Below are 14,944 nucleotides of genomic sequence, written 5' to 3' on the forward strand. Positions count from 1 at the left end.
TTTTTGAAGATTATCTACATAGTTCCTTTTATTCAGTTGTGAAACTTTAAAAGATATTTTAGAAACAGGAAGGTAACATTAATAATCTTGGGTTTGCCACTTACTATCAGTATGACCGAGCAGGTCCCATAACCTCTCTGAATAGATATCCCCACTGAAAATGGGGGTGATGATATTTATACATCTCATATGGCCTATAGACAACAATGCACTCTATAACTGTGAGGAGTTATACAAAATTTAGATGGCTCAAATAATTTATTTAAAACTAATTTTTTTTAAATGAGTGGGAATTAACAGAGTTTTAGGCTAAAGAATTTTAAAATTGGTTCTGAGCTTCCCTTTATAAATTTGAAACTTTTTCTCACTTCTCCATACAGAAAACTCTCTTACAGGCAATCTTAATGAAGAATTTGCAATTTCTGCAATGATTTTGATGATTGCAAGATCCTAAAGTACTTTCTGACCACCAAAGACTAAATTATGTTCAATAGCACAAGTGAATTTTATTATCATTATTTGAAAGTTTATAAGTCCATAAATAGAGCATAAGGTAACTGAATTAGCTAAAATATGTAATTAACCAGAAAACCCCACTCTTCTACTGTGTTTGGCAGAAAGTAGGCACTTAATAGATGTTAGTTAAATTGAATAATAAGAAAGCTTACCATAGAAAACATGTACAATAATCTGATGGGTGTAAGACGGCATGGGAAGGAAGTCACTGTCAGAAGGGTCACATTCTTTGAGGAATAGACAGAAGCAAGTCTTACAGGAAGGATCAGGGCAAACCTTCACACCACTAATATGCAACAAGTGGAAAAGAGATAACTCAGATAAAATCTTTTATTGTTATGCATGCCACAGTTCTGTTTGGGCTCCCTACCAACGAGTGAAATCTGGACGCTCAACCAAGCACAATGGCTTTGCTCTAGGACTGAAGAAGTTGGGACACAGAACAACCAAATTCAAGTGAATTGTTCAGGCAGCAGATGGGGAAATGCAAATTACAAAATCAAAAGTTAACAAGAACAAAGGGTTTGGGGTTTTTTAAAAAAATGTTTTTATATTTTAAGTTGTATGTTAATCTAATCCACCACCATTTCATATGAAATACAGTTTTCTACCCTTGAAAGCAGCAGACACAACTGACAGTCACTAAAGATGGGTTCTTTGGTATGATTTATAATGCATTTTTCTTCTTCTTTCATTGCGTGGCTCTACCGTTACAGGATCACAAATAATTTTTTTAAGTTACTAAATAAAGAAAATAGTAAATTAATCAAAACTTGAGTGGTTGTGGTTCCATTTGAATAAATGTGTTCTGTGAATAAGTCAATAATTTACTGTTTTACTTTATATTTTAGAGGAAGAGATGTTCTTTTTTTTAAAACTAGAGGTAGAATGCTTCTTATAATACATCTTCAATTTTTGCAGTTCTTAAGTAAAACACTACCTAAGAATGGTAACTAGGTTAAGAAAGTTAAATTCAAGTTAGTATAATGTTTTTCTATAAAATGTTTTTTCTCATTCCAGTTTTAAAAGAATGCTAGAAAATATATATGTGGACGTGACAACCTTTTCAAAGACTACCAAACCATATCTGAATATAACTCTTATCATGTATAGCCTGTCTCCACGGCGTGGAAAAGAATGCTAGGATCACAAGGATTATGCCAAAGAAGCACAGTCTCTTGCACATCCTATCACACTGGAACAGCTTCAGAACAATATGGCAAATGTACGGACTCCACTGTGTACTTTTCAGCTAAGCTACATTCAGAGAAAGAGTTTCATCACTTGAAGGCTGGCCACCAGGTAATGGGTTTTTCCACCATCAGATAATCTAAGTTGAGGAGGGGTTGCAGTCTACACTGGTTCCAGAATGGCCCACAAGCACAGAAATATTGCTTTTTTGAAGTCCACTACTTATTATCATCTATCCTAGTTAGACAAGTGAAAAAAGAACCAAATATGCTAGATGGAGAGTAGGCTTCTCAGGTCATATATATAAAAAAACCATTCCTTTAATTCTAGTGTACAACTGAGAGAAATTTTCAGTACAAGTAAGACCCAAAGTCTTTACTTTCACTTCCGTAGTGAGGAAGTTAATGTGGTCAGATATACAGACAAAAAGAAATGGAGAACTTAAATGAATAGTAGTAAAAGCTGACAGGAAAATAGGCAAATACTTGGTTGGGACAATTCAAAGAAAAGAGTAGGACCAGGGAGTTTCGGCAAAATGCCTGTTTTGTTTCTGTTTTCATAAGCAAATAGCACCCTGCTTTATAAGGGCTCTAAGTAAAACTATAGGACCTTTTTTGTAATATTAATATCTTAATTAAGACTGATTACTATCGGATATAAATAAGAAACTACTACTATGACAGTTGAAATTACTGTGTGCAACAAACACCATTGGGAAAAAATCACATGCAACAACAGAATACTTTGAGAAAGGCAAAATTGCTTCCCAGAATTGCTTTGAGAAACAGTAAATGAACATTTCTTTCATAAGCCTGAAAAGCCTGATTATCTAGAATTCACATTTCATCTTTATCTAAATATGGGCCATTTATTTCATAACCCCAAACCTTCATAGTACCAAAGTACAAGATGTCCCCAAATACTTATGGCTCATTAAAGCTTAAGCTACACTAAAGGCTTTGGGGATATCCTGTATTTATTTAACTGTGTCATAAAAAATAGGTTCTGTGTATTTCATGGCAAGAAATGAAGATGACACAGTAGTCAGCCTTTCATGGAATTAAATTTTAAAAATCAACTAAGTAAATCTACTTCTATTAAATGTCAAAAGGTTCCATTTTCAGAGTATAAGAGAATGCAAATTTAGTGCAACCGTTTTACCAAATGGATGACTAAAAGGAAAGATGGGAGCAATGAAAAGGTGACTGTACTTAAAATACCCTCAAAATGAATCATTATCAAGTCAAATAATTAAATAAAAAGATGTTAAGTCTCTGGGGAAGACAATATATACAGGCAGAAGGTGAGCAGCAGATTGTAGAATGTGCGTACACAATCGTTTGCAAATCTTCCAACAGTCCAGACAAAAAGGGCGCCTTTCAAAGCTGGACTTTATCCACCCAACCAGGCAATTTATAGCCCCAGCCCACAAATATTCCTGGTACCCAATCATGAATGGAGAATTTAAAAAAAAAAAACAAAAAACCTTGGCTTAAAGCTCATAATGCTTTTTCAAGTTCTGTACATCCTCTAAAGTAAATGTGTGGTTCGATTTGTCTGAAAGGGACTCCAACAGCTGTTCAGTCTGTTCTTTTTGTTCTTTGCTAAGCAGAGTCAACATTGTCTGAAAGAAAAAGAAACTTACATTATAACAACAGTACAGTCAGCTGGTATTTCAGAGATCAAAGCGGTATCAGTCTTTTGAGTTCTTCTGCATATGAAATTTGAACTTTCTCTTGAGTTCTTTTGCACAGAGAATGAGACATTTGGCAGCACCTTACCGTAAATCTGTCTGCTTTACTTAGATGTAAAAGATGCTGATAGACCAGTGCAGGATCACTGTCAAGAAGGTGATTTTTCAGAGACTGGATGAGGAGAAGGAAAGTATCCCCTTCCAGTTTGTTACTCAGCAGTGCTGGCAACTCTTTAGGGTCTGTGACGGCTAAGAGCTTGGAGCAGGCTTCTTCATCCTTCCTCGTGTTTATGGCATTTAGAACCTGCCCAAATTCATAGGCATTGGCAGGTTTGGAGATGTGGAGTTTTTCCAAGCCTGTCGCTGCAGGCCGGCTGCTTGCTGGCCCTCTCTCCAAATTGTCGTGGCATGTAATGGAGATGTTCCCTGGAGAACCATCTTCAGGCTGATCCTTCCTGCTCTCAACCACCTTCATGATGAAAAGAATTTAATTTTGACATTGAGGAACATGATACATTAACAGCCACGCATATTAGCTCAACGGGCATTTCCCAAATGAGTGTTTACATTAAATATACTTTATACAAACATGAATTTTAAAAATCAGAACTAATGTATTTTAGAAATAGAAGGACTTTAGAGAAACCAATTGAAGCTATCAGTTCTGCAGACCTTTGCTTAAGGTCCTACAGGCAGGCAGCAGGAGGGCTAGGAAGGACTAGAACTTGGGTCTCAAAATTCCCAGTTGACCACTATGTTCACTGCTCCCAACATTTACTTTGCACAAAGATTCACTGCAGAGATTCTTCAAATAATGAGCTCCCTTCGAGCATTTAAAATAGAATATGGCCTATTAGAGTTGGCTTTTAGGACCTGAGTTTAAATCCAGTCTCAGACACGTGACACTTACTAGCTGTGTGACCCTGGGCAAGTCACTTAACCCTCATTGCCCCACCCCCCAAAAAAAGAACAGGTGGGAAGTTAATATGTGTAGACAGAAAAAAGGATATGAAGGTGGAAGAGCAAAGGGTCTCTGGTGGATTGAGAGCTGCCCGGTTTGGCAGGGGTGAAGAGGGCATGGAAGGGAGTAATATGAGAAAAGTTCTGGAAAGGTTGGGTTGTCAAATTGTGAAGGACCTAGAACCTTAGGCTCAAAACTTCGACCTTCAGTCAGGAGCCCCTGACAAGGTTGGAACAGAGAAGAGGCAGGACCAGATAAAGGCAGGGAAGAAGGAAAGGCAGGAAGGCCTGTTGGAGGCTCCTGCAGTAGCCTTCCAAGTGACTGGTGATGAGGGGCTGGAGAGGGAGGTGGCTGTAGGGACAGAGGTGGGGGAAGCTGAGGGAGCCTCCCCTCTGTCCATCTCACTTCTGTGGAGGCCACTGTTCCTGCCACATACTTCGCTAAGAAAGGATTGAGCAGCAGCAATAGAATTTTAGGTTAGCTAAAGTAAAGAAGTTTAGTTCTGTGGTAGTCCCATGCCCCATGCCCCATGCTGTAGGACTGAGGAGTTGAGTTAAGCTTCAAAGAGGTTTGAGCTGCCCCAGGTTTATCCCAAGTTGGCTTCCAGGACCATCAGTCCAGGCTGGGGCCTGCAGGCTGAAACCATTACCTCCCCCTCCCCACCGCCTCCACCACGTTACTTTTATGATGACAATACCTCTTCAATTTTTATTTTCCTCCTTTCCTTTTCTTGACTGGGCAGTGGTGTGTCATCCTTGTTATCAAGAAGTACAGTTATCTCTTTTAGCTCTTTCTTTGCTTCAGAAATATTTGGATCCATTTGGAGAACTTTGCTGAGGTCATTCAAACTTTCCTGGTAATTCTGAAAGTCAAGGTGGGGGGGGGGAGAGAAGAAATACTGTTTTATTAATCATATGAAAACTGACATGGGTTAGGAAACTGTGTAATATTCCATTTCATACACTTAAGTGGGAGGTGCAGAGGCCTGTTCTCATTCCCGCTCCCAAGGCAGTAAATCTTCCACTTCAAAGGATTCATAAATTCAGGTCTATGGGGCCAGAATATTACAAGGTATAGCCTGGCAATGAATTGTGTGTGTTTATAATACAAACAGATTTGCTTCATGAAATATCCCAGGGCTCAACACACATCAAAATAAAGCTGTATAAAAGTTGTGATACTATTTGCTGGCAATTTCACAGAAATAAGCATTTTGTAGAAGCATAATACAGAGGCAAGGTATCTTCATGTGGCTTTTTCACACTCTGTATTTTTTATATGCATACTCCTATATTGTATATGTGTGTGTGTATACATCTATATATATTTTTCTGGCTTGACTTCTTATATGCTATCTGGTGCTTAATTTATGGGCTATAGTGTAACAATAGTACCTGGGCTACATGAATTTAATTTCAAAGTCAGCATCTTTTTAGAATTCAAATTTACTTTCTCTTAATAGACATAAATATCTAAGTGTATTTTAAGATCTTTTAAAATGATATTGTTTTCACAAATTACACTTGTAAAACAAATACACATACACACACAGTCCCAAAAATCTTATTGCAGTTTTAAGCTTAAGACTTTAGGGACACTAGATATGAAGGCTAAAAACAGCAACAATTACTTTGCAATAAGTCATTGTTTTGATGCTTTTTTATCTTGTTTAAAAAAAAAAAAAGGCCAGGGGCAGCTAGGTGGCACAGTGGATAGAGCACTGGCCCTGGATTCAGGAGTACCTGAGTTCAAATCCGGCCTCAGACACTTAACACTTACTAGCTGTGTGACCCTGGGCAAGTCACTTAACCCCAATGGCCTCACTTAAAAAAAAAAAAAAGGCCGATGTTCATGTATCTCCTGCTTCTGAGGAACTAGCCCATATGCTCTTAGACAAGAAAGAATTTATTAAGACCACTGGATGAGACAGGACAATCCATTTGGGAAATTAAGTCTTGAACTGGTGTCAAGGAAGTGAGACGCCTAGCTCTAAATCCAAACACCAAAGTTAAAGAGTACCTAAGACATTTACATATCTATGTCCACTAAGAAGAAAAAGTGAGTTCGAATTCTACAGAGACGCTGACTTTGAAGTTATTGACGTTAAATTCAAGCAGCTCAGACGCTATAGTCAACACTACAGCCCATCAGTTAGATAGATGGAATAGAAGAAGTCTAACCTAGAAAAATACATTACAGTCACATAACTCAGAACTAAGAAAAGACTAACAACACAATTTAGTCATTCATCCTAACAAAGTACAAAATTCTTTTCTTCAAGTACCTTCAAGCAACGGCCTTCCCTGGGGAAACCGAACAGCAAAGCACCTCTTTTTCTAAAACAACGTCCACCCCCCCACCCTCGGCCACGCGCGCGCACACACACACACACACACACACACACACACACACACACACACTGATAAATCTTCACTTAGCATTTGTCATTACATTTCTTTGTCCACGTCTATGATTTTTTTCAGGACAGGGAACTGCAGCTGTAGAAACTGAGTGCATCAACACAGGTCGGATATAGGATATAGGCCGCAACTCAACAGTAACTTAGAATCTTAGAGAATCGCTTTGGGGCAACAAGACTTGCTAGTCACAGAGCTAGTATGTGTCAGAGGCACAGATGTTCCTAACTCCAAAGCCATCTCTCTACCCACTAAAACATTCTGCCTCTTATTAATGTGAATAATATGTTTAAAAGGTATCTTGTACTTCAAAATTCATCTACATTACTAAGGAGGTGTTTCCCCGATGATAACAAAGTATAGGGTTAAAGGTTGGAGCAGGAACTAGAGTAGAGATTATTTACTTTTCCTTTTATTTGCTGGTAATTGTACCCTCTCCTAGCCTTTTTTACTCCTACCTTTAAGAAGTATACCAAATCTGAGCTTTGGTGAGAATCCAAGCTAATGGAAGCCCTAGCTGCAAATTTTCCATCTTAAGTAGCTTACCTCTATTATTATACCTGCTCAAGTATATTTTGACTGTTGTGCTTACCAAAACCTATACTTGATTCTCACAATGAAAGCAAAAACTTAGTTCTACCTTCCCTATTATCTTAGAGTCTCTAAATTCAGATGATTATTCTACCCTGGACAGAAACAAGGGTTGAGAGCTTGACTCAAAGTCAGATTTTTATCTATACAAATCGGTGGCCAGGGTGAAGGATTCTGAAAAAAGGGTAATGGGCAATTTTTAGAAGAAAACATAAAGGAAGCCAAAGTTTTAATTGAAGCCTGCTGCATGCACATATTTGTTTCAAATAGTTCTGCTATGCCAAATCATTTCAAATACATGAATACATATAATGGGTGGCATTCAGAAAACAAAGAGCAGAAGGATCACTCAAGACCTTCCGGTAGAAATTTGTTAAAAAAAAAAAAGTGGCAAGAGTTGGGACACTGAGAGCAACAATATTGAAAAACTGCATTTAACACAAACTTTCAGTGGGAGTCTTTGAAGATGTGAGCTATTGATTTCATATAATTTCTGCAAACATAATTTCTAAGAACAATATCAATTTAAATGATCTCAAAACAGAATTATTATCAAGGCTTAAATCTTTCATACATTCCTAGTTGTTTGTTATATAACAGTTATATATATATTTTAGGCAGATGTATTTTAATATCACAACTTATACATAGAGTGAATAGCAAGGAAAAAAGTAGAATATAAAACAAAAATCCCTCTTTAAGCTAAATGTTACTCTAAGATGGGCTATAAACTTGTCATTACACCTTTCCAGCATCAAACAGCAACATATGACTAGCCATGTTGTCATCCCACTTAGAGACTTAGATGTCCTCGTGTTGCTGTCTCTACCAAAGAGAGACCTTTTCCAAACTCTTCTTTCTCCTCTTTGATCTCTCTCTCACTCTCGCTTTCTCTCATGCTCTCTCTCTCTCTGTGTCTCTCACTCTTTCTCACACTCTTGCTCTTGATCTCTACTGCTCACTCTCTCTCCCTCTCATGTCATAATAGTGGCACCTATGGACATTACTTAGTAATGCTGGTGGTCCTCAGTAACACTTTGCCTGACCCTTGTTTCATAGTTCTAACTTTAAGCACAACAGGAATTCATTCAGCATAATAAACTAAAATCTATGTACAAAAGCACAGGCTATTAGAGTTAGAAGGCACTGATCATTAGATCTACATCTGCCATTTTACAGATGAAGTGGGGCAGCTAGGTGGCGCAGTGGATAGAGCACTGGCCCTGGAGTCAGGAGTACCTGAGTTCAAATCTGGCCTCAGACACTTAACACTTACTAGCTGTGTGACCCTGGGAAAGTCACTTAACCCCAATTGCCTCACTTTAAAAAAAAAATTTTTTTTACAAAAAACAAAAACAAAAAACAAAGGGGCAGCTAGGTGGTGCAGTGGAGGTGGCGCAGTGGATAAAGCACTGGCCCTGGATTCAGGAGGACCTGAGTTCAAATCTGGCCTCAGACACTTGACACTTACTAGCTGTGTGACCCTGAGCAAGTCACTTAACCCCAAATGCCTCACCAAAAACCAAAAACATTTTACAGATGAAGCACAGAGATACTCAAGGCCACAAGTTAATATGGAGATAACAAGAAGCCTCAAAGTCTCTGGATTTATAATTCATAATAAACTGTGATGGACTCTTTTCATCTCTAGGATTAAACATAAACTCTTTATGACTTGGTCTGAATTTACCCTGCCAACCCGGTCCAGTCATACCAGCCCTTATATGTGACTCCCCATTTCCCTCACCATATCTCTGTACCAGCCATCCCCCATGCCTGGAATGTACTCCCTCTTCATTGCCAAGTCTCAAAAGCCTTCCTTGCCTTCAAGGCTTTAAGCTTTCCCTGATTCTCGATGCTGCTAGTTATTTCCCTGCTGTCAAATCACTTTATATCTATCTTGTATATTTTTTTAATGTACCTCCATACATACATGTGTTTATCTCCTAAATAGAAGGCAAATTCTCCTTTCTTCCTCCCTCCCTTCCTGCCTCCTCCTTCCTTCCTTCTTTCATATCCACAGTGCCTAATAATTTATTTTCCCCCCTTCCATTAGAAGCTATGTTATTTCATCTTTCCCATGCTTCTGTTAAGGGAAACCACTTGATTTGTTTTGAAATAATTCTGAGTTTGGACATTCACAGGATCCTAAATTTGGAGCTAGAAGGGACTTCAGTCGCCTTCTCGTCTGACTTCCAGTTTATAGATGAAGCAGCTGAAATTGAGGGAAATTCAGGAACTTTCCAAAGATCACAGAGATAGCAGCAAAGAGCAAGGCTGGGATTGTAGCCCAGGTCCTCTGACTCTTTCCACCGGGCCACACGGCTCCTGACACATATTCTTCCCCTCTTCTCTTACCTTTAGTCCTTTGTGAGCAAGACCTCTCCTATAGAAAGCTTTAACATTAGTCTCTTCTAGCTCAAGAGCTCGATCACAGTCGTGTTTTGCCTCTTCAAACTGGCATAACTTCAAGTAACAAAGAGCCCTAGGATAAGGTTGGGAACATAGCGTCATAAAAGGCAGTGACTCTCAAACATCTTCCTTCTCCACAACCATGAATGCTAAACAGAAGCCTAGCTTAGGTCAGTGACTGGTACATTATTAGAAACTTGACTTTTTCATAGTCATTGAAGAATGAGACCTAGTCGTTCTTCAACGGATGAAAAAGAAAACACCAACACAGTCAACAGTTACCATCTGAAGAATTCATCTGAAAAGGCTTGGAGAAGCTGTACAAATTCTCCACGACTCTCTCCATGACAATATTAGATGCTGTGACCACCTTGCTTCTTAGAAGACTCAGTGATTGTGCTCTGCCTCATCTAGGACACTCATCTAGAGTGAACAGAACTGGAGGGGCATTAAAGATGATCATAGAAACACCAACAAGAGCAGAAATAATTTTTATGAACCTGGTAACAACCCCCAAACTTCTGTGACTCCCAAAGCAATAACACTGATTTAGAACGATTTATATTATTAAACAGAGAAAAGAAGGTGGGACAATAGAGAAAGCACTAGGCCTGGAGTCAGGAAGAGTAATCTTCCCGAGTTTAAATCTGGCCGCAAACACTGACTAGCTGTGTGACCCTGGGCAAGTCACTTCATCCTGTTTGCCTCATTTTTCTCATCTATAAAATGAGCTTGAGAAGGAAATGGCAAACCTCTCCAGTATCTTCACCAAGAAAATCCCAAATGAGCTCACAAAGAGTTGTGAATGAAACAACTAAACATATTATTAAACTGAGTCACGAAAAACAATATTGGCAACTACTACTTCTACAGGAAATCTGCTGTCAGGATTAACCCAGTAAAAACGCCATTAAAGGGGGTCAGACCCAAATTTACCTGTTTGTGTATATGACACATTCACTGTGATTTATCTCCAAACATTCGCTATATTTGTCGAGAGCTTCTTTATATTTTCCTTTCTTTACAAATTCATTTCCCTCTTCCTTAAGGACTGCAAACATTTCTTCACGTTTTTCACCTATGTGTGAAGAAAAAGGGAATTTTTTCATACAGGTAGCTCTTAAGGTAGTAATGTTTACAGACAGTTCAAGCTAACCCAACTGCTGCTGCTTTCTTCATGTAAATGTCAATGTTATCTGAAAAAAAAAATACTGGATATGATAAAGTACAGTAATTGCGCAGTTAAAACTAAGTACCAGAGTGCATTTTAAAATTCACTTGGTGTGTTTATACAACTTAATTTTTCTCCACTGAGTATTTAGGGACATCTAAGTCACCACAGGGTGGCAGAGGCAGAGACCATTAAGAGGTCTGGAAAAGGTCAGTGATACACCAGACATGATTGTTAACTGAAAACCCTAAAGTCATAGCAACTGTTTTGACCCTATTCTGTGACATCTCCCTACATCCTCTGGTGTAGTGTCAAGATGATACTCAAATATAAGGCCTTAATCAAGTTCTTGGGTACTTTCATAAGCTTAATTGTAAATGTCATTCACGGATTGTCGATCTTACCTACAACCTGAACTATTAAAGTTGAGGACAATGACATGACCTTTTGTGCACAATGTACCCTCCTTTCAGAACCTGTCACAAAATTTTAAAATAGTAGCTATAAATAAAATAGTAATCTGCTTCCTGGGGCCAAAGAACCCAAGGACACAACAAATGCCAGAAGAACATTCACTACTCATTACCAGAAAGATTTTAAAAAGTCACATCTATCATTCCTACCATCTAAATTATTAAAATTTAAAATGTTGAAAAATTAGAATTCATGAAGACCCCATGAACTTATGACATGCTAAAGAAAACCTAGATTTTTAAAAAGAACAATAATTTAAACTTTCTACTATCCATTTGTCATAGCTACTAACAACAAAAGGTGGTATAGTGTGGTAGACAGGAGGACCTGGGTTCAAGACCCTCTTCTGATGAATACATGCTGTGTGACCCTAGACCGGTCACTTTAACCCTCAGTGCTCTAGGCTGCTCTGTAAGACAGTGAGTTACAGAGCAGGTGGGGATCTGCTTAGGTAAGAGCTTCCTTACTCAGGAGGAGTTCTCCGTACCAATGACATCGCAGGTTCAGTCCCTATCCTCCTAGAAATAATGGTTCAGACATGCTTGATGCAGGATCCATTTCCTTTTCCTTCAGTACAAAGGGGCCCAAGTTCAATGCATTTCATAATGCTCTTCAAAGACCACACCTCACATCCTCACACTTTACTGAGATTGTTCATTGAGCTCTCTCTGTCTCTGTCTGGCTAGTGCTTGCTCTCTCTCTCTCACTACACACACACACACACACACACACACACACACACCCCTTCCCACTCTTCCCCTCTTTCTTTTTCTCTTTTCCCTTCCTTTTTTCCCCTTCTCTCCCTCTTTCCTAATTTTAAATCTCTTCCAACAACAACAAAAAAAAGGTTTTCACTACACATCACCATAATTTTGAGCTTCTTTTCATAGCCAAATTCCTCGGGAAAATCACCTCTATACTCACTTTAGAGACCCAGTGATTCAGTTTCCAGTCCTGCCACTTGAAAGAAACTCTGGGGGGCAGCTAGATGGTGCAGTGGATAGAGCACCAGCCCTGGATTCAGGAGTACCTGAGTTCAAATCCGGCCTCAGACACTTATCACTTACTAGCTGTGTGACCCTGGGCAAGTGGCTTAACCCCAATTGCCTCATAAAAAAAAAAAATAAGAAAGAAAGAAACTCTGTTTTCCAAGGTTGTTAATGAGCTTTTGAGTAATCTATGCAATGGCCTTTTCTTAGTCCTGACCCTCCCTGACACCCCAGCAACACTGACATTGCTGGCCCCTCCTTCCCTCTGGACACATTTTCTTCCTGATGCTCTTCTCTCCTTGTTCTCCATCTGCTTGTCTGACACGATTCTTCTCAATTCTCCACTGGATCCTCATTGTTCTGTTCTCTATGCATGGGCATCTTGTCTTGGGCCTTCTTTTTTGGTGATCTCATCAACTCCCATGAGCTTCATGTCCTCTGGCAGGGGACTCCCAATTCTACATATCCGTGTGTTCATCTCTCTCCTGAGCTCCAGCCAGCATTTCCAACTGCTTGCTGCTTCCCACTGTCACTAGGATGAAGTACAAATGACTTTGCTTGGCACAGAAAGCTCTAACCTATATATCCAAACACATTCCAGCCAAGTTGATTAGCTTGCTGATCTCGGCATTCTACTTTACCTCTGTTTGCCTCAGGTTCCTCATCTGTAAAATGGGCTAATAACAGCACTTAAGATCAAATGAGATAATATTTCTAAGATGTTAGAATGGTGCCTGGCATATAGGAGGCACCTTGATAGCAGTTAATCTTTATCCCCTGATTTTGGAAACAGTCAAGAGTAATCTGGAATCAAATTCAGTAAATCAAGTTTGGTAAGATCAAGTTGTACTTTGGGTCAAAAAATAAATCCTGGCTATGAAGTCACTAGCCTGACTCTTGTGTGCTTTATCATTTTGATTTTTTTCAGGTTTCTCTAGCAAAGAAGTTATATTTAGACTGAGGACTGTTATGGTTAACAGAACTGAACTCCAATAAGGAAACAGGGTAAGACGGCACTAAGCTGCACTAAATGAGTTCAAGTCACCAGTCCCAGATGAACTACATCCCACCATACAGAAAGACATGCAGATAGGAGTGGTGAACCACCGCGATTTAGTGGTTTAAGGAACCATGATGCGAAATAGGATGGGAGAGAGGAAAATATTGCCTTGATTTACAAAAAAAGGATAAAGGGTATATACTTAAGACCACAGACCAGTGAGGGTCATGTTGATTCGTGGCAAATCATAGAAGAGATTATTAAACAAAAGGTTTGTGATCACATAGAAAGGGAGAAGGTGCTCACAGAGACAAAAAGGGTTCCATAAGAACAAGATGCCATGTTAACCTCATTTCTGTTTTTGAAAGGGTTATTAGACTAGAAAATTGGGAAATGCCACAGACGGTCTTATGTTTAGATTTCAGCAAGACATCTGACGATCTTTCATGATATATTAGTAATTATTTTAAAAACACTTTATTCTGAACTTAAACACCAAAAAAGAGCATTTTCACACATAACAACACAAAAAGGAGAAATATATATCAAAGCACTAACCTCATACAAGGGCTGATTTTGGATTTATGTCACACCATGGATATAGCAAAGAACAGCTTTTCATCCCAGCACAAGGGATGGGTAAGATCCTAAAATAACACATGACCTGCATACCTGTGACACTTGATTTTTGATGGTGTCCAGACTCTGTAGTTCCGTTTTGTGTCATCTGCGCTGCAGGATCTTCTCTATCCAATCTATGCAACTGAACTGAAAAGGGAACAGCTGGAATTGGTGATAGTTTCTCCCTCCAAGTTGGGCCATCTTGATCTATCAAAGTTCTTGTTATTCTAAAAAGAAAGGAAAAAAAGTTGTTTCCAATGACCATATAATTTGCTTCTTTACTATGACATAAGACTTTACCCCACAGTCAAAGTGGCAAATGTTTTGTAAGCTTATGATGCCATTTGATATGTTCCTTTGTGCAAAACACAGAAACCCAAGCTATTTTCAGCCACTGTTGCCATCTAAGTACATAACAAAGAGGCTTCAAAACCATGAAATGTTACAGTGAGTGCTAAACTATCAAATAAAATTAATATAATTTTTATTGAAAGAAGAAATTTTCTCACTAATAGTTTACTGATTTGGTCACAGGCACATCTGACATACTATTCAAGAGGCAAAATGTAAGACTGGCATTTAATAGACCTGGGGGAAGGTTTGCTTTAACATTTAATTATTATATAAATTAGTCAAGTTTTATTCTTAAAAATAACCAAATAGACACCAACAGGTTTAGAACCTAATTGTACAGTGAGTGGTTTAAAATATATTCACTGATTTGTAAAACTGTTATGAGGGATAAATGTTACATAATATTCATTTGCTCTTAAAACATTTTCATAGTTAATAATATTCTTACCTTGTATTTTTGATGTCCAAAATTATTCCAGCTATATTGTTTATACATTTACAAGGCACACAGAATAGAGAATGACATTACAACCAATTACTCTCATAACACATTT

The 14,944-nt window shown here is 38.5% G+C and overlaps 1 protein-coding gene across 1 annotated transcript in view; it reads right to left on the reverse strand.

Moving 5' to 3' along the window:
- SPAG1 (sperm associated antigen 1) overlaps positions 1 to 14,944 on the reverse strand; it is a 91,425-nt gene continuing 76,481 nt past the window's right edge. The window contains exons 15-20 of the mRNA XM_043978660.1: positions 14,088 to 14,263; positions 10,718 to 10,859; positions 9,728 to 9,854; positions 5,059 to 5,223; positions 3,489 to 3,869; positions 1 to 3,331 (exon numbers count right to left, since the gene is read on the reverse strand). Of these exons, the coding sequence (XP_043834595.1) occupies positions 3,200 to 3,331; positions 3,489 to 3,869; positions 5,059 to 5,223; positions 9,728 to 9,854; positions 10,718 to 10,859; positions 14,088 to 14,263 (1,123 nt within the window). The 3' untranslated portion in view covers positions 1 to 3,199. The remainder of the gene's footprint in view (positions 3,332 to 3,488; positions 3,870 to 5,058; positions 5,224 to 9,727; positions 9,855 to 10,717; positions 10,860 to 14,087; positions 14,264 to 14,944) is intronic.

The sequence above is a fragment of the Dromiciops gliroides genome, chromosome 1 (assembly GCF_019393635.1).
Source record: "Dromiciops gliroides isolate mDroGli1 chromosome 1, mDroGli1.pri, whole genome shotgun sequence".
Taxonomy (NCBI): Eukaryota; Metazoa; Chordata; class Mammalia; order Microbiotheria; family Microbiotheriidae; genus Dromiciops; species Dromiciops gliroides.